The sequence below is a fragment of the Sus scrofa genome, chromosome 6 (assembly GCF_000003025.6).
Source record: "Sus scrofa isolate TJ Tabasco breed Duroc chromosome 6, Sscrofa11.1, whole genome shotgun sequence".
Taxonomy (NCBI): domain Eukaryota; kingdom Metazoa; phylum Chordata; class Mammalia; order Artiodactyla; family Suidae; genus Sus; species Sus scrofa.
The window spans coordinates 160,366,325-160,389,513 of NC_010448.4; the positions used below are offsets into that span (position 1 = coordinate 160,366,325).

The 23,189-nt window shown below is 41.1% G+C and overlaps 2 protein-coding genes across 13 annotated transcripts in view; one reads left to right on the forward strand and one right to left on the reverse strand.

Moving 5' to 3' along the window:
- The window catches only part of NRDC (nardilysin convertase), an 89,411-nt gene extending 67,224 nt beyond the window's left edge, over positions 1 to 22,187 (forward strand). For both annotated transcript variants that reach the window (XM_003127978.6, XM_003482082.4), the window contains 17 exons: positions 879 to 983; positions 2,979 to 3,102; positions 3,659 to 3,745; positions 6,347 to 6,466; positions 7,572 to 7,623; positions 8,851 to 9,001; positions 11,849 to 11,976; positions 13,723 to 13,885; positions 16,027 to 16,058; positions 16,301 to 16,439; positions 18,264 to 18,311; positions 18,585 to 18,637; positions 19,043 to 19,126; positions 19,659 to 19,749; positions 20,012 to 20,128; positions 21,252 to 21,341; positions 21,484 to 22,187. In XM_003127978.6, coding sequence (XP_003128026.3) covers positions 879 to 983; positions 2,979 to 3,102; positions 3,659 to 3,745; positions 6,347 to 6,466; positions 7,572 to 7,623; positions 8,851 to 9,001; positions 11,849 to 11,976; positions 13,723 to 13,885; positions 16,027 to 16,058; positions 16,301 to 16,439; positions 18,264 to 18,311; positions 18,585 to 18,637; positions 19,043 to 19,126; positions 19,659 to 19,749; positions 20,012 to 20,128; positions 21,252 to 21,341; positions 21,484 to 21,681 — 1,782 coding nt within the window. In that variant the 3' untranslated portion in view covers positions 21,682 to 22,187. The remainder of the gene's footprint in view (positions 1 to 878; positions 984 to 2,978; positions 3,103 to 3,658; positions 3,746 to 6,346; positions 6,467 to 7,571; positions 7,624 to 8,850; positions 9,002 to 11,848; positions 11,977 to 13,722; positions 13,886 to 16,026; positions 16,059 to 16,300; positions 16,440 to 18,263; positions 18,312 to 18,584; positions 18,638 to 19,042; positions 19,127 to 19,658; positions 19,750 to 20,011; positions 20,129 to 21,251; positions 21,342 to 21,483) is intronic.
- OSBPL9 (oxysterol binding protein like 9) overlaps positions 22,389 to 23,189 on the reverse strand; it is a 177,669-nt gene continuing 176,868 nt past the window's right edge. For 8 of the 11 annotated variants that reach the window (XM_003482083.4, XM_003482085.4, XM_005665435.3 and 5 more), the window contains one exon: positions 22,393 to 23,133. In XM_003482083.4, coding sequence (XP_003482131.2) covers positions 23,059 to 23,133 — 75 coding nt within the window. In that variant the 3' untranslated portion in view covers positions 22,393 to 23,058. Of the gene's footprint in view, positions 23,134 to 23,189 lie in introns of all 11 variants that reach the window. The other 3 variants (XM_005665436.3, XR_002345204.1, XM_003482084.4) reach the window with 3 other exon arrangements.

The window sequence follows — 23,189 nt, forward strand, 5'->3', positions numbered from 1 at the left end:
CTGAGTGCATTTCCTCATTGTAAAATGTAGGAATGGAGCCACTTGGTATCTAAAGGACCTATCAGTTTTCAAGTCTCTGTGCATTTGGGTGCTCAGAAAATACTTGAATTGATTTCTTTCCTCTGGAAGAGTATTTCCATTTCATAGGTTAGAGAAGTTTTGGTCGTTATTTCAGTTTTGTTTTGTTTTTTTTCTTTTTTTGGCTGCCCCATGGCATATGGAGTTGCCAGGCCAGGGATCAGATCCGAGCCACAGTTGTGACCTAGGCAGCAGCTGTGGCAACACCTGATTCTTAACCCACTCTGCCAGGTTGGGGATCAACCTGTGTCCGTGTTCCCAAGACACTGCTGATCCTCTTGCGCCATGGCGGGAATTCCTATTTCAGTTTTAAATCGAGATTATGTACTGATTAACTTCTTATATCAAGACTTTCATCTAAGGACACATTTTGATTTCTACATTGATTTTGATTTGTGCTTACATAGTTTTCAGGTGATAGTTCTGTAGTGATAAAATGATGAAGACCCCATCTTTAGGGACATCACAGTCATCAGCATTTACTGGTTCAGTGTTGCAATTCAGTGTTCAATGTTGTAATTTCTCCCAAGAAGACCGACAATACGGTTAGAGCCTAGTGTGTTGTAAAGCTCAGGATGGGGTATTGGAGGGGTGTTAGGTTAAGCTCCTCCTTAAGGTAGTTCTCTGGCTAAATTTCTTTAGAGTTCTGAGTATCAGATCTTTAAGCTAAAATTATATCTGATTTGTTTGGAAGTTTTTGGTTTCATTGTTTAAAAAAGAGATAAGTATTTGTTGTCTTGTGGCAAATTAAGAAAAGTAATGGGGAGTTTCTGGTGTGACATAATTTTACCTCTTTACAGACAGATCCAGTTGAGTATGTGGAAAACATGTGTGAAAACATGCAGCTGTACCCACTGCAGGACTTTCTCACTGGAGATCAGCTTCTTTTTGAATACAAGCCAGAAGTAAGGTGGTTTTCATTTCTAAAACTTACTTGTAGAGAAAGAGGAAGGTGAGATTAAGAACTGTGGGAATGGAGGAAACCTGGTTTTATTTGTCAAGTTTTTTTGTTTGTTTAAACAGAAGAAATATCAATAGTTTTGTGAATAATTTTTCATGATTTGTGTTTGCAACTTTTTTTTTTCTGTCTTTGAAGGGCTGCACCCGTGGCACATGGAGGTTCCCAGGCTAGGGGTCCAGTTGGAGCTGTAGCTGCCAGCTTATGCCACAGCCATAGCAATGTGGGATCTGAGCCGTGTCACGGCAACTCTGGATCATTAACTCACTAAGCGAGACCAGGGATCAAACCTGCAACCTCATGGTTCCTAATCAGATTCGTTAACCACTAGGCCATGATGGGAACTCCTGTGACTACGTTTTAAGATGAGGAGAAAAATCAAGTCCTCTTCTTAGGTCCTATTCTCCCACTATTTTTCAAGTGTTGAAATATCTACCAAAGTCATTTCTAAGAACTATGTGCTTTAGAGACTAAACATACTTAGAGACATGTTTAGCTTACCTTTTAATTCTGTTGAAGACTAAACAATAAATGTTAATCATTTTGAGGATATCAACAAGAAAAACATAAGATGCCCTAAGTTCAGAATATATGACTAATGGATAATATTACATAAAAATAAATATTTGGTCAAAGTCTTTCCTTCACTAGTCCTGAGAAATAAGTTACTTTACTCCATATAGCATAGCAGTTCTTAACCAGGAGTGATTTTGCCCCTAGGAGATATTTGTCAATGTCTGGGCACATTGCAATTGTCACAGCGGGGGAGTGCTCTTGGCACGTAGTACGTAGAAGCGAGAGATGCTAAACATTCTGCAGTGCAAAAGATGGTACTCTGCAACTAAGAATTATCTAACCCAAGATGTTAATAGTGCCAACGTTGAGAGACTTTGGTATAGGATATTCTAAAACTATTAATTTTAAAGAGGATAGGGAAAGGTAAAGGAAGAAGCAGCAACCACACATTCTTGTCATTTCCTTAGCATGGTTGTGCCCAGGGGTCCAAGTGTTTTTGTTTTTGGGTGTTTTTTTTTTTGAACCACAATTTGTTATTTTTTCTCAAAAGAAATGATGTTTAAGTGGTAGTTAAGGTTTTAGATCTAACCCACAAATCTTGTGTTTTAGTCCTCATCGTAGCTGAAGGATTATTAAAGGAGGCCTTACATTGGGATCATTTCATTGATTCTTGTGTATGGAGTAGTATAATACATAGCAGTTAAGAGCATAGTTTTGGAATTATGTATAAACTTGTTTAGAACTCCACTTTTGCCAATTTTAGGTGTATTTTTCTGTGCAGATTACAGAATCTTTAACCTGAGCAAATTACTTAACCTTTAACTTCCGAGGCTGTTTTCCACAAAATGGGTGTACCTTAGGGTTGTTTTTAGGAAAAAACAAAATAACGTATGTTAAACACTACCTGGCACATAGTAAAAGCTTAGTAAATGATAGCTCTTTTCACTGCTAGTGCTCTTACTAGTAGGATTTGAGATGATAACTGTCTATAGCATTCTGAAATAACATATTAGAAACAGCTAACAGACTAGTGAAGTTTTATAAATTTGAATGTTCATGGGCTATAGACAGTTTTATGAGCATCAGGATCTAGAATCTTGGGTATCTAATATAACATGGCTTTGCTTTTTTTTTTTTTTTTTTTTTTTTTTTTTTGGTCTTTCGTCTTTAGGGCTGCACCCTCAGCATATGGAGGTTCCCAGGCTAGGGGTCCAATTGGAGCTACACTGCAGGCCTACACCACAGCCATAGTAATGTTGGATCCTTAACCCACTGAGCGAGGACAGGGATTGAACCTGCAACCTTATGGTTCCTAGTCGGATTCCTTTCTGTTGTGCCACAATGGGAACTCCAGCTTTGCCTTTTTAACAGAGATGTGTTACATTAAAGTTATAATTGTTGTGTGTGTCTCCCCCCCCCCAACTAGGTCATTGCTGAAGCCCTTAATCAGCTAGTTCCTCAAAAGGCAAATCTTGTTCTACTCTCTGGTGCTAATGAGGGAAAATGTGACCTCAAGGAGAAATGGTTTGGCACACAGTATAGTATGGAAGGTAAAATATTTTAAAATTGTCCTACATTTTAGGTGTATGACTCAACCTGGGAAATTTTATTCCTTAATAATTTGTCTGATGGTTCCTGTGGGGGAAAAAAGTATGTATCTTTTCAGAAGTTTACCTTTAGAATTATTTATACCTCTTTGCAGGAAATTGTTTTCTGCTATATTTATACCTATATTTATTAGCTAGTGAAGAAATCTATTGTCTTGGTAGTTTGGGAGCAGAGTTTTGACTGTGTTTCAGAAAAGTGCTTCCCAGACTTCGGTGTGCATATGTATCACCTGGAGGTCTTATTAAAATACAGATTATGGTTCAGTAGCTCTGGAGTGGGACTGTGATTCTGCATTTCTAACAAAGCTCCCAGGTGATAACAATGCTGCTGAGACCACACATTGAGCAGTAAGGGTCTAAAATGCCTGGATATGTCGCTCAGCAGTGTTCCTGAGAGAAAAGAATTGATTTGTGGGGCCAGTTGTTGACTGGTTTGTTATTAAGAGAATTCTGAACATTGCATTCTTTATTGGATCAGTTTGTCTTTTCATCTTTACAGATATTGAAAACTCTTGGGCTGAACTGTGGAAGAGTAATTTTGAATTAAATCCAGATCTTCATCTTCCAGCGGAAAACAAGTACATAGGTCAGTGAGATAGCAATCATACATAATTCATCCATGCACTGCTAATAAAACAAATAGCACCTATCATTTGAATTCATATTTGAGGTTCCCAGTAACACTCTGGGATGAGCATTCCCATCTTCTGACTTTTCCAAGTGAGAAAACTGAGGCTTAAAAAAGCAAAGTGACTCATCCTAGTCTCTTCAGTTGGTGAATGGAGAAAACAGAACTTAAACATAGATCCTGGGACTTTTTCTTGTATATCACAGCTGATCCTTTCATGTCAGTCTCTGTAGGAATTACCATCATCTTACCTGATTGTTCTGGTGTTTTTCAAACTACAGGTTGCAACCCATTAGAGCATTGTGAAATCAGTGTAATGGGTTTTGAGGTCAATGTAATGAATTATGAAAGCATTAAAAAAATCAGTTGGGAAAAAAACAAAATGTTTCATTGCAGAAAGAAAGGGTATTTTTTCAAGAACTTTTGTTCCAGGTAGGTATATGTGAATATTTCTGTTCACTAGTTTGCAATGGAAAACAATTCTAACTGTGAGGAAGACATTGGTCTAGGTTAAAGGTTACAGTTGAATATAACTAATTTACTCAGATAATCGTTTTTCCTAGCAATTCCACTCTTAGTTGTGTACCCAAAGGAATTGAAAAGAGGTACTCAAACAAATATGTGTACGTGCATGTTCACAGTATTGTTTACAAAAGTCAAAAGGTGGAAACAAGCCTGTGTCCATAATGGATGAATGGATAAACAAATTATGACATATACATACAATGGAGTACTAACCATAAAAAGAAATGAAGTACTGATGCATGCTGCAGCATGGAAGGACCTTAAAACATTGTGCTGAATAAAAGAAGACAGAACCAAGGGATCACAGATTGTATGATTCCATTTACATGAAATATCCAGAATAGGTAAATCCAAGACAGAACTCAGGGTTTGTTTGTTTTTTTGTTTTTTTTCCCCCCTTTTTAGGGAGGCACCTGTGGCATATGGAGGTTCCCAGGCTAGGGGTCTAATTGGAGCTGTAGCTGCCAGCCTATACCATAGCCACAGCAATGCCAGATCTGAGCCTCTTCTGCAACCTACACCACAGCTCACAGCAACGCCAGATCCTTAACCCACGGAGTGAGGCCAGAGGTGGAACCCACAACCTCATGGTTCCTAGTCGGAGTCATTTCCCCTGTGCCATGACGGGAACTCCCAGAACTCAGATTGGTGGTTGCCAGTGGCTAGGGGAGTGGGTAATGGGAACCACTGCTTAATGTGTGGTTTCTTTTTGGGTGATGAAAATTTTCTTTTTTTTTTTTTTTTTTGTCTTTTTGTCTTTTTGTTGTTGCTATTTCTTGGGCCGCTCCCGCGGCATATGGAGGTTCCCAGGCTAGGGGCTGAATCGGAGCTGTAGCCACCGGCCTACACCAGAGCCACAGCAACGAGGGATCCAAGCCGCGTCTGCAACCTACACCACAGCTCACGGCAACGCCGGATCGTTAACCCACTGAGCAAGGGCAGGGACCGAACCCGCAACCTCATGGTTCCTAGTCGGATTCTTTAACCACTGCGCCACGACGGGAACTCCTTGTTTTGTTTTGTTTTGTTTTTTGTCTTTTTGTCTTTTTGTTGTTGCTATTTCTAGATGAAAATATTTTGAAACTAGAAAGAAATGATAGTCGCACAACATTGTGCGTGTACTAAATGCCCCTGAAGTTTTCACTATAAAGTGGTTAATTTTATGTTATATATGAATCTGATATCACTTAGGGAAAAATGCTTTTATACAAAAAGTCTTGCATATTTTAGACAATTCAGTTGTGTGTCTTGAACTTTATCTAAACAACCCCTTTTTATTTTTAAAAATTTTTTTTGCTTTTTAGGGCCCCACCTGCAGCACATTCCCACGCTAGGGGTTGAATTGGAGCTACAGCTGCTGGCCACAGCCACAGCAGCAGAGGATCCAAGCCATGTCTGTGACCTACACCGCAGCTCACAGCAACACAGGATCCTTAGCCCACTGAGAAAGACCAGGGATTGAACCCTTGTCCTCACAGATGCTAGTTGGGTTTGTTACCACTGAGCCATGACGGGGAACTCCCAATCCATTTGTTTTTGGTAGAGCCAGTACGTTTTAATTCTTAAAAGGTTTTGTACCTAAGTGTTGATGAAGCAGTTTATGTTATCATTAACTTAAAGGACAAGTTTGACATTGTTTGACCAAAACTATTTTGTTACCTTTCAAAAGTCTATAAGTTTGGTAAAAGACATTCTAATTAAAAAATAAATTCAGTTGTAAATTGATTTATACACCTATTCTGACCAGAGGTCCCTCTCACAGTTAAGATTGTCTCTGAGAAAGGAAATGAAGTGGAATATGGAGATATCAGAACCAACTCTTGGGAAATTACAGATCTTCAGAGTTCATTTAGTTTAAGGCCAAGAGGACTTTCTTTTTAGTATTGTTTTACTAATTTATTTTACTCCAGTGTTTGAATTTGGCTTATTTTTGTCACAAAGTAGAGTTACTTAGGCTTCTGAAACCAAGAGAGATTGCTGGGAATCCTGTTGAAATAACTAACTGAATGATTTATTACTTTTTACTTTTGTTAGCTACGGATTTCATGTTGAAGGCCTTTGATTGTCCAGAGACAGAATACCCTGTTAAAATTGTGAATACTCCACAAGGTTGCCTATGGTATAAGAAAGACAACAAGTTCAAAATCCCCAAAGGTAAAATGTTTTCCTCCTTAAAAGAAGTGAAATAAGTATGACAAATCTTCCTCCACTTTGTAGCGACCTTGTCAACCCTGTGTCTGTCCCCTCCCTCCCTTTCCTTTTCTTCCACTAGAAGACCTTTTCTAGGCTTATGTATCAGATCCATACCATGCCCCTGTGCTATCACTGACATTCTTATAGACGCTACAGATGCCAGGAAATACATGAAGATTCAAGCCTAAAATGGAAGTATTTTCAGATTTTTTTTTTTTTTCCCCAGTTATATGAAAGCTGACCTAGGTGTTTGGTCATCTTAGGGAATAGGTGGTGTTTTTGAATATTATTGTTAAAAAGAGATTAAGAATAAGCTGAAAGAAATTATTCTTGGACATAATAGATAGCCAAATCCAGCATTACAAATGTGAAATATCCTCTTGTCTTTCTCCCTCTCCTGTTTTGCTTTTCAGAATAAAGGAAGCAAAGTATACAGTTAAACAGACTCTAAGGCTTTTGTCTTCAGCCTGGTTGCCTAAACTGTGTTGCTTTTTTCTTTTCTTTTCTTGTGCATGGCATAGGAACTTAACTGAAGCAACTTGGAATCAAAGGCCGAGTGCTCTTGGTTGCCATTCAACCCCTATTTCTAACCTAACGTAACTGTAGCTCTGAGAGATTCTTGACTTCACTGGAAAGGTGTTTTCTCAGTTTTTCTTGAATAGATTATAAGAGTTTCTAAAAATATTCTTAACATTTATTCAGCTTCCTTGGAAAGGGTCTGATACAACTTTCTGTGAGCACTGGGATTGTTCCCATAATGTTCTTGACATGTATACCTCCGTAAGCATTTTTTGTGACCAAAGTTTTTGATAAATAAGAGTATTCATAGGCCTCTCTGTATATCTGTCTAAATATATGATCTTCCCTTAGATTAATTTGGGTCTTCTGAACACTGGAATGATAAATATTATTTTTTAAGGACACTTAAGGATAAAAATATAATGGGATTTAAGGATTAGTGGTTTATTTCAGAATTATTAAAACAACATCTGGGAAAAAAACAGATGTATTAAATATTTAAGGTTTCTAGTATGTATTTTCTTATTTAGGGTCTTTTTTCTTTCAGCATATATACGTTTCCATCTGATCTCACCTTTGATACAGAAGTCTGCAGCAAAGTAAGAAAGTGTCCTCTTTTCTGGAAAATATATTTTTTTAATTATTGAAAGACTGTTTTGTTTCATTCTGTATCACTCTATCATTTTTCTCTATCAGTACTTGAGCTATGCTCCTGATTTATGTGTTTCTTATGTGTCCCAAACAAATTATATGTATGAATACTAATTACTAAGGTGGTATTATGGCTAATCTAACTCCAGAACCCATTTGTAAAACATGCGAACAATGTAGGCTAGTCATAGAAGTTCTGGACTGAGAAAGTTCCTAAGAGATGAGTTTGGGTTATCTCCCAGTTTATAGTAAGGACTGATGGATCTGTTTATTCTCTATTTAGAGACTGTCAAGGAATCTGATTATACTTTGTTCTAAGCAAATTATTATATGTTTATATAGATAGATGCTTTGCGGGGAGGTCAGAGAGCCTAAGATGTACCTGGATCATAGGGGGTGCTTAGGAGGTGTTAATGTACTTCTTTATTTTGCCACTTAACATGTCAAATCCAGCCTTAATGTTTTTGACAAGCAGCAGTGACATTTATTACTATACAGTTTAAAAGAAAAATGCATCACCCTCCTCCCTTCCCTCAGATTTTTAATTTGTTGTCAGAAAACCTAGGCCACGGGGATATCCAGAGCCTTTGGTCTGTTGCCTTTCATGAATTTTATATTTACCCCATTGTGCAGTATAAATATCATGTTCTTTGTGTGCATGTGTCCATGAAAAAGATAGGGAAGCACTGCTGAAGGTGGGAGTTCTATATAATGCCCCCCTGTGAAACTGAGTCCTGGGTAAGCCATATTAACCTTTGAACTCAATTAGTATAATCTTACATTCCGGAGTAGTGAAATAACATCTTTCTAAAAGTGAAGTTTTTCTTGGAGTTCCCATTGTGGCGCAGCAAAAACGAATCCGACTAGGAACCATGAGGTTTTGGGTTCAATCCCTGGTCTCACTCAGTGGGTTGGGGATCCAGCGTTGCTGTGAGCTGTGGTGTAGGTCGCAGACGCAGCTCAGATCTGGCATTGCTGTGACTGTGGCGTACGCCGGCAGCTACAGCTCCAACTGGACCCCTAGCCTGGGAACCTCCATATGGCACTGGTGCAGCCCTAAAAAGACAAAAATAAATAAATAAATAAATAAAAGTGGAGTTTCTTATTCTGGGTAGAAGCAAATCTGTTTCTGTTTCTTGCCAATTAATGATGCTGTTTACATTTTATACTCTTAGTGTGGTCCTCTTTGATATCTTTGTCAATATCCTTACCCATAACCTTGCGGAACCAGCTTATGAAGCAGATGTGGCACAGCTGGAGTATAAGCTAGTAGCTGGAGAACATGGTTTAATTATTCGAGTGAAAGGATTCAACCACAAACTACCTGTAAGTACCAGTGCTCTGTTTTCCTTGCAGACAGCTTTAAAACTTTTATGCTTGTTGGGTCTGTAGCAGCAAGCATAGAGGTTTGTGTGTGAGGTGTTGTACATAGAAATAAATATTTGTTTGTTTGGTTTTGTTTTTTTGGCCATACCCATGGCATGTGGAGGTTCCCAGGCCATGGATCGAACCTGCAACTGTAGTTGTGACCTGCACTGCAGCTGTGGCAATGCCAGATCATTAATCTGCTGCACCACAGGGGAACTTCCAAGAAATGTTTATTGATATGGATTATTGTGGATTTTTGGGCTGATGACAGGTATTCCAACTTTGGTCACATGTAAGAGCAATATATATTCATTCATTAATTACATTAAATAATGTTGTATGCTGTGCTTCAGGCTTGATTTCACTTCCTTTTGCTGTCTGTTTCTCTGCAGCCCACACTGGCATTTAGGACTGGTTTGAGGTTAATTCCATGCCATATAGCAAGTACAAATTTAAAGCACCTGGGACATTGCCTGACACAGAGTAGAACTCACGTGCTTGTGTTCTGTCTTCCTCTTTTTGTACTCTGTTCCATTGTTTCAAACATGTGTCTTCTTTCCCTTCTAAATTTATGAACTCTTAGAGTATATATCTTAGTCAACACTTTATCTTTTGATAAAGAATATGTTTCATTGTCACTTTGTCAAAAACTTCGTAAGTAAAGGATGAAATAATATGGGATGCTAGCTGAAGGATTAGATCATCAAGTGCCAGGTAAAATAACATAATGTAGTAACAACAACTTTTATGTCTTAGTTTCTTGGGTAGGACATAAATTATAAGTTTTGGGAACTGGGTTCATATGAGAAAAAAAAAAAAATCAGAGGAGATGACCTGGTAGAAATTATACCTGTGCTAAGAGATTATAGCCTCTATATTTTAGCAAAAACCCTAGAGAAGAATATAGTTCTGTCCTTTATACTCTCATCCTTACCAGTCTCCCCAGGGGAAAAAAATTGATCTTAGGAGGAGACACCATGGAATATTTTATTTTTATTAACCTTCAAAAGTTTAAATATAATGTAGTTTAAGATCCAAACAGATTAGAACCAAATACAGTAGTTGTCATTTGGGTGGTAAGTTTTGAAATTACCTGGAGAGCTTTTTAAAAATACAGACCATAGAAAAGTATTTGAGGTTCTTCATTTTATGAAGCTTACCTAGCCTTAACATTAAAACTTGATATGGGAGCTCCTACTGTGGTGCAGTGGGTTAAGAATCTGACAGTAGCAGCTCAGGTAACTGTGGAGGTTTGGGTTCAGTTTCTGGCCCAGTGCAGTGAGTTAAAGGATCTGGTGTTACCATAGCTGTGGTGTAGGTCACAGCTGTGGCTCACATTCAGTCCCTGGCCCAGGAACTTCCATATGCTATGGGTGCAGCCAGTAAAAAAAAGGAAAAGAAAAAGAAAACTTGATATAGACTATAAATATATTTTTAAAACTAGAGATCAGTTTCACTTACAAACATTCTAAAATTTTGAAAATTAAATTCAACAATATAACAAAAAGAATAATTCAGCATGACCAAGTGCTAGGAATGCAGAGTTCTTTGTTCATTATTAGGAAGCTGATGAACATAAATCATAACACAAATCATTTGAAAAGCCCTATGTGAATATAGTGATAAATGCCAAAAAAATTATTTGATAAACTTGTATGGTCATTCCTAATTCCTAATAAGTAGGAATGGAGGGCAATTACCTAACGACCATAAAAACCTTAATTAAAAGATTAAAAGCAAGTGTTAAATGAAATGCTGAACATTAAAATTAGGAACAAGCTAAGATACCCACAATCACCTCTGCTACTTAACTTTATTTTAGAGATTCTGGCTACTACATTAAAGTGAAAAAATAAAATAAAAACCCTTGGAAAAGAAAAAGTATTTTTATCTTTGCAAGCGAAATGATTATATTCTTTTTTTTTTTTTTTTGTCTTTTTGCCTTTATGTGAGCCACTCCCGCGGGATATGGAGGTTCCCAGGCTAGGGGTCTAATCGGAGCTGTAGCTGCCAGCCTACACCAGAGCCACAGCAACTCAGGATCCGAGCCACGTCTGCAATCTACACCACAGCTCACGGCAACGCCGGATCGTTAGCCCACTGAGCAAGGGCAGGGACCGAACCCGCAACCTCATGGTTCCTAGTCGGATTCGTTAACCACTGCGCCACGACAGGAACTCTGAAATGATTATATTCTTAGAAAACCTATTATAGTACTAAAATTTTAAAAAATAATTTGCGATGTAGCTCATCACAAGATCAGTATATCAAAATCAGTAGCTCCTTTTCCTGTAGTGCAGTAACCACTTAGAAATGGATTGGAAAAAAAAATGCCATAAAGAAAAATAATAAAATATCTAAGAGTAAATAAGTATAGAACTTATCTAAAGAAAACTATAAATCTTTTTTTGAAGCATATAAAACAGACTTTAAGGGAGATAATCATCTTTCTGGCTTGGACAGGTTGATGCAAAGTTGTCATTATTTCTAAAATTATGTGCTCCCAATTAAAATCACACTTAGAGGCAGTGGAGATGCTGAATAAAATTATTTTAAGTTTATTTGGAAGAAAAATTTTCGAACTCATGAAAATTATTTTTTAAAAAGATTCATTGCTCTAAATTTGACAGTGACTGGGAATTTTAGCCCCTGAAGATTCTTTGAGTCATTAGTACTTCTCCTAGGTCCCCCACAATGCCTGTTAGCCTGTTGAGCCCCTGGTAAAAACCAGTGGGAAACATTTTCCGCCTAAAACTTAGTAGATTACCATGCTTCACCACTTAAGGTGCTTCTTTTTCTTCTTAGCTACTGTTTCAGCTTATAATTGACTACTTAGCGGAGTTCACGTCCACACCAGCTGTCTTTACGATGATAACTGAGCAGTTGAAGAAGACCTACTTTAACATCCTCATCAAGCCCGAGACTCTGGCCAAGTGGGTATATACATGGGATAAACTTATATTTTGAAGACCCGAGAAGTACTTACCTTCCTAGGAATTAAGTGTGGGGAATGAGGCTCTAGTTTCAGTGCTAATTTTCAGTCATAGAATTGTGCTGTGTTTTAGGAAGCCAGCCCACAGAATTAGAGGACTTCTAACCCCAGCGTTAAGTAGCTGCATAAGCAGGGCTGCAAGCAGCTTACTCTACTTATTAGAGGCTAAAGGTAAAAAGGATATTTTTTCCAAAGTTTGCAAGTAAATAACAGTTCAAGAAGTGCTGTTTTTGTTGTAGCTCAAAATTGCTTCCTGGTTGGTTTTAGTATGGTGATTTTAGTGTGTTGGATGTTATGTTAAGTAGGTGGATTACATTGCTTAACTCATCACTTACCCCTGGTAAGTGCAGCTATTCAGAATTCAGCCAGGTTTCAGAAGAGAGCAAAAACGGCTTCTGGACAGTCTGTATACTAATGCTTAAACCCTCTGCTACTAGGCAACCCTCTTGGGCCGTTCATTAGAGCCTGTTCTTTCATCCAGAGCTAACAGTAGACTATAGAGTCCTTTGTGTGAATCAGAAAAAAAGTACACACCCTTAGGGTAACCTCAGTTCAGCATCTCTAAGTGGTAAACAGCACAGCTTTATATAGAGGCTCGGCTTCTGACAAAGTTAAAATTAGCCCATAAATGGCCAAAGTTCAAAAGCAGGGGAGAGAGCAGAGAATCAGACAGGTAATAACTGATAATCTGATCATAAGAAGTTACAAAAACTAATAACCAAATATAAGTTCAAAAGGCAAGTTGTCTAGAACTGTTTTTTTTTTTCTTTTTTGTCTCTTGTTTTTTGGCCTAGGCATATGGAGGTTCCCAGGCTAGGGGTCAAATTGGAGCCACAGCTGCTGGCCTACACCCCAGCCACAGCAACACAGGATCCAAGCTGCATCTGCAACCTACACCATAGCTCATGGCCACGCCGGATCATTAACCCACTGAGCAAGGCCAGGGATCGAACCCACAACCTCATGGATACCAGTCGGGTTTGTTAACTGCTGAGCCATGACGGGAACTCTAGAACTGTTGATATGATGAAAAAAATAGCTCCGTGTATCCAGTAACTCCTCAATACCAATCTGTTAAAATGTGGTAGAGTAGTAACACCTGTTTCACTGAAGATTTGTTAGATGTTAGATCTCAGAACTTTAAATGTATTTCTCACTAAATTATTATTATTATTATTGTTTCCCTTGGTTTACAGATAAAGAAATTGAGTCACAAATTTTAGATAACTTGCCAAGTTCAAACAGCTTACTGTGTACGAGGAGGTTAGGGGGTGAGGGTTAGGGGTTAGTCTGATTCGGGCCTAGAGCCGCTTTTACTGTATTGTCATTGTAGTAATAGACATCCATGATGGTCACCTCCAGTAATTAATAAATGTTAGTGAGATGTCAAATCAAAATAGTAGTAATATTAAATTGGTATGTGGTATCTGGCAACTTATGTGAAATATTTTATTTTTCAGCTGAAACAGATAAGGGAATTGTACCAGTGAGCTAATCTATATAATAGTTTGTATATGCAGTTTTAAATGCTTTTTGGTTATTATGACATTATTTCCCTATCTTAAGTTTTGATAGAAATTGTCTCTTTTTAGAAACACATTATCTTTAGAAACAACCAAATCCATCTTTACCTTTAAGATTCATTTCTTAACAAAAAGACTTCCTTTTGTTTCTGGTCTCTGTGCAGAGATGTTCGGCTTTTAATCCTGGAATATGCCCGTTGGTCTATGATTGACAAGTATCGAGCTTTGATGGATGGCCTTTCCCTTGAGTCTCTGCTGAGCTTCGTCAAAGAATTCAAAGCCCAGCTCTTTGTTGAGGGCCTGGTGCAAGGAAATGTCACAAGCACAGTGAGTGTGAGGTGCTCTGTTACTACTGGCCAGGTTTGAATGCTGTTGTGGGCTCTGGAATTGCATTAATTCTTCACTAAAGGGGAAGCTTTGTAGTTTTGGCAGGTCAGCATTGTCATGGTCTGTTAGAAGGGAACCTGGCTTCTCCAGTGCTAGGCAAGACTTTGTTATGAAGGAGACTGCTGGTACAGGACATGACTTTGAATTCAATGTTTGATAAATATTTGTTTTGGGTTATGTTTGTTGAAGATTGTGAAAACCACAGTTTAGAAATCAGAGTTGGAGCTGGGGAGTGGTGAGGGATGTGTATATACATATGCACATGTACTTAGGCAGATCTTGTATGTCAAGCTACGTGTCAAGCTAAGGAGCTTGAGCTTTATTTTGTAGTAAATGGAGAACCACTGATGGATGTAAAAAAGAGGATTTGTCATCAGTGAAGATCCAGAGATACCAGTTATGAAGCTGTTACAAAAGTTGACACGAAGTGAAATTCCATTTACATGAGACATCTAGAGTAGTCACAGTAACAGAAGGTAGAAGAGTGGTTACCAACGGTTGGGGAGGAGAAAAAAGGGAGTCATTGTTTTATGATTGAGTTTCAGTGTTACAAGATAAAAAATGTGGGGTTCCATTTCACAATAATGTGAATATACTTAACACTATGGAACTCTACATGTAAAAGTGGTTAAGATGGTAGACCTCTTGTGTTTTATCATAATAAAAAAAATTGGGAGTTCCCGTGGTGGCTTAGCAGAAACAAATCCGACCAGTATCCATAAGGATGCGGGTTCGATCCCTGGCCTTGCTCAGTGGGTAGGGGATCTGGCATTGCCATGAGCAGATGCAACTCAGATCCCGTGTTGCTGTGGCTATGGCTGGCAGCTGTAGCTCTGATTCAACCCCTAGCCTGGGAACTTCCATATGCTGTGGATGCAGCCCTAAAAAGCAAAAAACAAAAAAAGGTGGAAGTGCAAAATGATGAAGCCCCAAGTTAGGTATAATAAATGAACGAGAAATGCTCAAGAAATAATGAAGTAGAAGATGATCAAAACTCAGTGACTGCTTGGGTATGGGAGTGAGGGAGAACGGAGGGCTCTAGGATGATGCCTAAAATTTCTTTCTTTCTTTCTTTTTTTTGTCATGGATGCTAGTCAGATTCATTTCTGCTGAGCCATGATGGGAACTCCCACCCAGATTTCTTATTGGAACCTGTGGGTTGGTAGAGGAGTGGGAATAGTGGTAGTAGGTTTGGGGGCATATGAGGAGTTGGTTCTGATACACACTGAGTTGGATACGTCTCTGGGACCTTGTAACTAACTCAGGCCTCTTCTAGACAAGAGTGCTTGTTTGGGACTCTTCCTGTTGACCATCCTCTGCCATGGCTTTCAAGTTTCTCAGGACTCACCCTTTGTTGAATATATAAAGTGCCGCTCTTAAGATTGGCTGCTCTCTTCCCTGCCTCCTCTCTGTCTTTATCCCCCAACCTCCAAACTAGCCTTGGTTTCTGTCCTGCCCACAGAAGGAAGTTTAAAAGCCTCACCTCTGGAGAAGAGCAGGAATAGCTGCCTGCTTCTCTGAGCTCAGTTGGGAGTACTGTGCGGGGCGATGGCAAGTGGTGGGGGCGGTCTGGTCTTTTGGTTCAGAGGACTCAGTGTCATGAATTGCCCCAGGCAGAAACCACTTTAGAGATGAGCTCCCCTCCCCACTTGTCCCTCCTTTTATAGGTTAGAAAACAAATCTTGGGGGAAGGGATGCCTCATTCACTTACTGTTAAGTATTATTCTGTTGCTCACATTATGCCATGCTCCGTATTAATAATCCAGGTTTCTAAAACACAGCCCAGTGAGGTAAACTGAACACTAAGTTTGATCACAGTGGACAGGTAAACAGAGTGCCAAGAGAAAACAGAGAAGGAAGCACTTCAGTTGAGATCCATTTAATATTCAGCAAACATAATCATATTGAATGAGTGAATGAGCTCAGTGAATGAATGGCCAGCGTTTGGGGTAATAGACTGTATCTGCTTTCCTGATGCATTCCGGGGCTTCCCAGGCAATTCAAATACTGGTTTTAGCAGGTTCTGGGTGAAATTAATGTCAGTAGAGCCTGATGTTATTTTCTTCTTTTTTGCCTCCTAGGAATCTACAGATTTCCTGAAATACGTTGTTGAGTGAGTAATGGTTTGAGTTTTTTGGAGTTACATATTGTTAATAGCAAGAGGGACTTGAGCTCACAACTCAGTTGTTATTAAATCCACAATGGAGATGCTTCTTGCAGTAGGTTTTTTTGAGGCTAGTTATGTAAACAGAGCAATTCAGAAGGGACTGTGGAAGACCTGACCTTTTCAGTTTTGAGGGCAGGGGTAAGAGGATAAAGGCACTGCCTCAGTGACCCACGCTGATTGTTTTGCAGCAAGTTGAACTTCATGCCTCTGGAGCAGGAGATGCCTGTGCAGTTCCGGGTGGTAGAGCTGCCCGGTGCCCACCACCTCTGCAAAGTGAGAGCTCTGAACAAGGGTGATGCCAACTCTGAAGTCACTGTGTACTACCAGGTCGGTGGTCCCTGTGCACACAGCTCTCCTCATGGCTATCTTTAGGACACTCAAACTTGGTGGAAGGTCCAAAGTATCTGCGCAGAAGTGAGCCTGTGATCTTTAAAGCCCTTTGGTGGTTACTTTGGTTTTATGCTTGGGGTCATTTGTCCTCTTGAAGCAACTGTGTTTAAAAATCTCTGTCACAGTGCTCCATTAATCACCCAGCCACCAGGCCAGAGGGAAGTGTGCTTAGAAGTTCCTCCATGTTCCTCTGACAGAAATCCAGGGAGCAGGAGGACATCTGTTAGCCAATCAATCAGTATATGTAAACAGAATGATTACCAGAGTCATAGAGCTTTCAAAGCACCCAAGAGATTGGATTTATCACCTCTGTTTTATGGATGATGAATTTGAAATGCTTCACTTACCTTCCATCATACCAGCTGGGGCTTGAATTTATACCTTCTCTCCTCAAATCCTGTGTATTTTCCACATCATTCTGGGGAGATGGGCGGTGCTTAAGTTGAGGAGGAACTTTACAAGTGTCACTTGGCCCGTAGACTAGGACTGTGGGGACTTGTGCCTGTCTAGACAGATCTCAGACTCATCCCTGGGGCTCCTAGAGCTGCTGCTATGGTCAGGTTTTCTGCCTGAGGAAGCTGCTTCTCTGTCTGGCCCTGTGGAGACCCCTGGTCTGGACTTTGGACAGGGCTGTGTACGTGGCCTCACTGTTACCTTGTCCTTTTCCTGTGTTTCTGGCCCTGGGCTCTTTCCCTAGAGACCCAGCTTGTCTGTAGAGCTTGTTTTCCTCTAGCTGTAGCTACCTGGGGTTTTTTCCAGGTTCCCCACATATTTGAAACGAAAATGACCACCCGTTCCCAAACTTCGTAAATTGTATGACCTGGCTCTGCTTAGCCTTGTCCACATTTCCTGTGCATAACCCAGAGAGAGTAGTAGTTTTCCAGTTTCAGGCAGGATTTCAGTGTAAAAGGGAGCCTGCTGAGGTGCTCTCCATCCATCACCTCCTAGCACTAGCTTCTAATACAGACTGCTTCCCTTAGGGAACCATTTCCCTCCTCACCGAGAGCATTTTGACTAGTAGGTGGATAACAAGGTTTGGACTAGTTTTGTTACAGTCCTTTCAGAAGCAAACAGGAAATCTGCTGATGAAGAGGGCTTGCGGGGCACACAGGCTTCAGCCTCCTCTGGTGAAGCGGGAAGTGGTAATGAGTCTGTATCAGAGGAGCCTGATTGTGGGATGCACTGGCAACACTCTGCTTATTGGCCTCCTGCCCTCTTCCATTCTGACGGCTTGTTTTGCCTGTCTCCAGGCCAGCCAGGGTGTGGTCTCCAAGTGTGGATCTGCCTCTGAGGCATTTTTCTTATCTACTGGTTTTGGGCCCCTGTTTGTGGCCTCGGAAGCAACTGTGCGTATCCTCTCCAACTGAAGAATAGGTCCCGATATGCTTCGCTGATTCCCAGACATTTCCTGCTCTCCTCCTCGAGACCTTGACGTGCAGTTACTTGGCTTTAGGTTGTGTGCTGTGGGTCCTTTGGGCAGGAGCTGCCAGGTCGGGGGTTATTGGACTCATCTCCCTGTCTGCCTGTGGTTCTGTGCTGGGGCTGGGAATGCAAATGTTCAAGCCATGAGTCCTGTCCTCACAGACCTTCTGTTTTGTGAGGAGGCAGAAAGTATGGCAATGGAAAGTATGATAAACTCTCTTGAAGGAAGAGTAGAGTGGGATAGTTACCTGAATAAATGGTGGCCAGGAATAGCTGGATTATTAAAAAGCCTTGTTAGCCATTGGGTTTTCAGTTAGTCTGATCAGCTTCTCCTTTCAGTCAGGTGCCAGGAGTCTGAAAGAATACACTCTAATGGAGCTGCTTGTGGTAAGTTGTATAAAGGAGAGCCCCTGACCCACTGTGAGGACTGGGCGTTTCTGCTTGGGGGTAAGGACTTGGGAATGGTCAGAGATCGGGTCAGTAGGTGAGGTGGTTAGTATTTCTCACTCAGCATGAGTGTAGACAGGGGCCTGGGCAGTTTAGGAAGAAGACAGTCAAGGGAGGCTGGACTCTGGGGTTGTGTGTAACACTTTTGGGGGAAGAAATGGAGTTTTCTCTACTGGGAGGAGCTGAGCTGATGGATAGTATGTTGAATTACAGATGCACATGGAAGAGCCTTGTTTTGACTTCCTTCGAACCAAGCAGACCCTTGGGTAAGTCTGCTGGCAAGAGCACTGAGCTCAAAGTCTGGGGCTTACTTTGCAGGCCTGTTTATCAGGTAGCCTGACTGAGCAACCTCAGAGCTCTCTTCCATGCCTTAGAGTCATACCTATTGGTCAGAACTTCTGGAATTTGCATCTTGGACTACAATCAGGCTTTCAGTTTGGTCAGGCTTCAAGGTTAGCAAGAGAAGAAGCTAGCCTGTGGCTCTCAGTTCAGGAGGGTTGGACACCATAACCTGGGAGTAGAGTGTACACATTTTTTGGATCTTCTTCCAGGACCTCCAGGTCCAGGACCTCCAAGGATGAGCAGAACCCCTTCCCACTCCTCTCTAGTGCCTTTGAGGACAGGGTCCAGGTGACTACCTGAGCTCATAGAACTTTTCACTTTGGCTGTAGGTATCATGTCTATCCTACATGTAGGAACACATCTGGGATTCTTGGATTCTCTGTCACCGTGGGGACTCAGGCAACGAAATACAAGTGAGTAAACGAGTGAGTAGAAGGGCCCAACTGTTATTTCTTCTTGGCATAGAGAATGGGGGCTGCATCCTTCAATCAGGCAGCTCTGACCTGCTTCATTTAATAACAGCTGCAGGGGTGGCTCGTAGATGGCCTGATCCAGGACTTAGCAATGTTTCCAGGGGGCCCGTAGGGTTTGATTCAAGTCCTATGGTGACTAGGCAGGGCTTGCCAGTATTTCTTCTCTTCAGGCGTATCTGAAGACAAGAAAGGCAAAGATGCTCATCCAGGCATTCATGCTAGAACCAAGGTACAAGGCCTTGTTGGTTCTCAGCTTCAGATTGGTCAGCATGGCTCTCATGCTTCCAATAAGAACACCAGGAAATTGGGCTGGAAGTGGGGTAGAGGTGGGTTCCCTCCCCTCCCACATCTTAGGGGGAAAGAACCACTTCAGCCTTTTTCCTGGAAATAGGGCTTAGCCCCAGTTCTGTCCTTCACCTTTTACTTGAGACCTGGTCACTGATGACTTTTAATTGAAAACATTTTATTTCAGCTCTGAAGTTGTTGATAAAAAGATAGAAGAGTTTCTTTCTAGCTTTGAGGAGAAGATCGAGAACCTCACTGAGGATGCATTCAACACCCAGGTGACTGACGGTGCTGGCCTGGTCTTCTGTCCCTTGGCCCACACAAGCCCTCGTGACAGTGATACCAGTCCTGAAAATGCTGTGTGCAAGCTAGTTCTTGAGCTCTGATGGAGAGAGAACGATGGGGAGGGATGAAGTTCCTAGCTCCATCCCTCGCCATCATGCTGGCAGGTCCATCACAAAACAGACTAGACAGGGCCAAGTGTGTTTGGAGGGCCTCGGTGTGATGCCTGCCTGACAGTGTCTCTTTTGGTGCTAACAGGTCACAGCGCTGATCAAGCTGAAGGAGTGTGAGGACACGCACCTTGGGGAGGAGGTGGACAGGAACTGGAATGAAGTGGTGACCCAGCAGTATCTCTTCGACCGCCTTGCCCATGAGGTAGTTAACACAGTTTTCAGACAGCCCCATGGAGACTCCTGATTTAATAGAAGACACACTTCTGAGCAAACTGGTGTTGCGCACAAGAGAAACTTGGGACACTCGCCCAAGGGTCGGGCATTTTTACTCATTTCTTGATTTAACCACATCTTGTTTTCAGACCAGCCTCTCTAGTGCCTTAAGTGGCCGAGTGAAAAGGAATCCTTACTCCTGCACCCCCAGTTTCAGATTCATTTTTGGATTTATTCAGGTTCACTACAAGATTTGTAAAGAAAAATGGCTTCTGCTCTGTAAAGAAAATTGAGAACTTCTGGTTTTTATAAACACGGAATTTCTTCTCCAGATTTAAGGATTCCAGGTGTAGGTCTTTGAGACAACTTCTGGCCCAAAGTAGTAATTCCCATGAAAAAGAGCTCTGGGTCCTGGAGTTCCCTTTGTGGCTCAGTAGGTTACAAACACAACTAGTAACCATGAGGATGCAGGTTGGATTCCTGACCTCGCTCAGTGGGTTAAGGATCTGGCATTGCTGTGAGCTGTGGGGTAGGTCGCAAATGCGACTCCGATTCATCATTGGTGTGTGTGGCTGTGGCATGGGCCAGCAAGTGTAGCTCTTGATTCTAGCCCTGGCCTGGGAACTTCCATATGTCGCAGGTGCGGCCCTAAAAGAGTAAAAAAACCAGAGCTCTGAGTCCTTCAATGCAGTGAGTGCTCTGACACTATAACTCTTCGTGGCGAATTACTAAAGGCCACTGAAGCGGAGGGGTTATTTAAAAAGAGGCAGCTCTTGAGGCTCTGCAGTTTTCCTGTTAGAAGCCAGAGTGTGATACCATTACGTGTACCTGAGAGGCGACACCGAAGTCTGGTGGGTTTGGCTCAGCGTATAGTACTTCTAATTACAGCATCTACGACCCTCTCTTGCTTTCCCATCAGGCTCAGTCATCGTTCAGGAACACCAGAGTGTGTCAGGGCCCGTCTTTACCTTCTCTGAAAGGTTGGGAGCCAACTGAAAGGTTAAGATGACACGCTCAGGTGCTAATAGTGTTAGGTTTAAGAACTACCTTTCCGGGTACATTGCCAGTCTTACAGCTTGCTTTCTTTCCTTTCTTCCCTTCCCCCTGTTAAGATTGAAGCACTGAAGTCATTCTCAAAATCAGACCTAGTCAGCTGGTTCAAGGCCCACAGAGGACCGGGAAGTAAAATGCTCAGCGTTCATGTGAGTACCTGAGCTGGAATTCTGTCCTTTCCAGGGTCAGGGTCATGTAGCACATTTATCCTTCCCTCAGGTAGGGTTGGTATCAGAGAGCCCAACAGGTCTTTGCCCAAATTTGGTCAGCATTGTCTCTCACCTCTTTCAGGTTGTTGGATTTGGGAAGCACGAGCTGGAGGAGGATGGCATCCCTTCCAGTGAGGATTCGAACTCTTCTTGTGAAGTGATGCAGCTGACCTACCTGCCAGCCTCTCCTCTGCTGGCAGATTCCACCATCCCCATTACTGATATCAGGGCTTTCACATCAACACTTAACCTTCTCCCCTACCATAAAATAGTCAAATAAACTGCAGTCTCGTTGGCCTGAAGCACTGTGTATTTAAAAGTGTTTGTATTTTATGAAGTTACACTACTACTGCCTTAGGGCTTCCACTGAATTTTTTGCACTGGCATCGTAGAATTTGATTTACTTCCCCACCCGTCTTCTGTTGTAACTAACAAATCGATGGTTACCATATCATCAGCTGCGGAGAGAAACTGGGGTGGGCCAACTGTAACCAGTCTGAGAAGCCCTGGCCTGTCTTGGTCCTCTCAGATTGAGAGTCCAGTCCTCTGTGACCGAGGCCCTAAGTAACTGATGTCATCTTAGTACCGAAGTGCCAGGTGCTAATACTAATACCTGTGTTGTTGTTTTTAATGTATTTAAAAATAAAGATAATTCTGTATTGCCCTTCAGAATGAGCCATTCACTGCTGTGGCATTCCTTTTGTTATATTTTCAATGTGGGATGGGGATCTAAAGGTAAACATTCTTCCCAAATCCTCTAAGGCAATAAAATATTTTTGGATAAAATATTGGTAGCCCGACGTGTACTATTTGAGAGTTCAATTAAGACTTGAGAATAGCATTGTGGGGGCTAAAGACAACACAGAGTGTAAGGGAGAAAAAGGATGGACCCCTCCATAGTTCAAGAGTCCTAAAAAGCTAGCTCCTCCTGTATTCAAGGTTGCCAGGTAACTGAGTCCAAGTTTAATCATAAAAATAAGAAACACATTTTAAAAAAAGGTTGGAAAAATTATTTATGAAGCCTTAAGAAGCACTGAGTATAATTAAACTGTAGTCCAGAATTAGATACAATTTAATAATAGTTCAATTCCAAAATAAAAGTTACTGTAAGTGAGGCCATGAAATCTCCTAATACTTGATTTTAATACATTGCGCTACATTTTCTAAAACAACTCAGAGGAACCAATATTTACAGCAGATGGAGTATTTATGAAAAATCTGGCATCAGCTAGATTATATATATGTATATATATGTGTGTGTGTGTGTGTGTGTGTATATATATATATATATATATATAGAACCCAAGATACCTGAACTAAGAAACATGTTGTATTATCACAACAGCAATTCTAGAGTGCAGAGTTTGAAACTGGGATTTATAAATGCTTTTCAAAGCGTGGGATTTGGAAAAGGAGCAGACATCTTGTTTTCAAAACCTGAAGTTTTTCTCAGGACTGAAGTCAAATTGTGACTGCCACAGAACAGGAAAAATGGAAGCTCTTCTCGCTTTAATTGTTCATCTGCATCAGAAAGTCCAGTATCCCTGAGATAGGAACCACTGCAATAAGAAGGGAGTTAACAGCTTCTCCCAAAGGAAGATTGTTGCTTGCTTACGCCTCCTGCCCTGGTTATCAGGAGCAAACCCTGTTTCCCAACCTAATGCTTGGCAGCACCCAGACGTTTCAGTAACGGTTCATCATACACCCAGCATTCTCCATCCTCGTGAAATAACTGTAAGAGAAAGAAGGGGGAGGATCGGTTACACACTTGCTTTGTACGTCTATCAT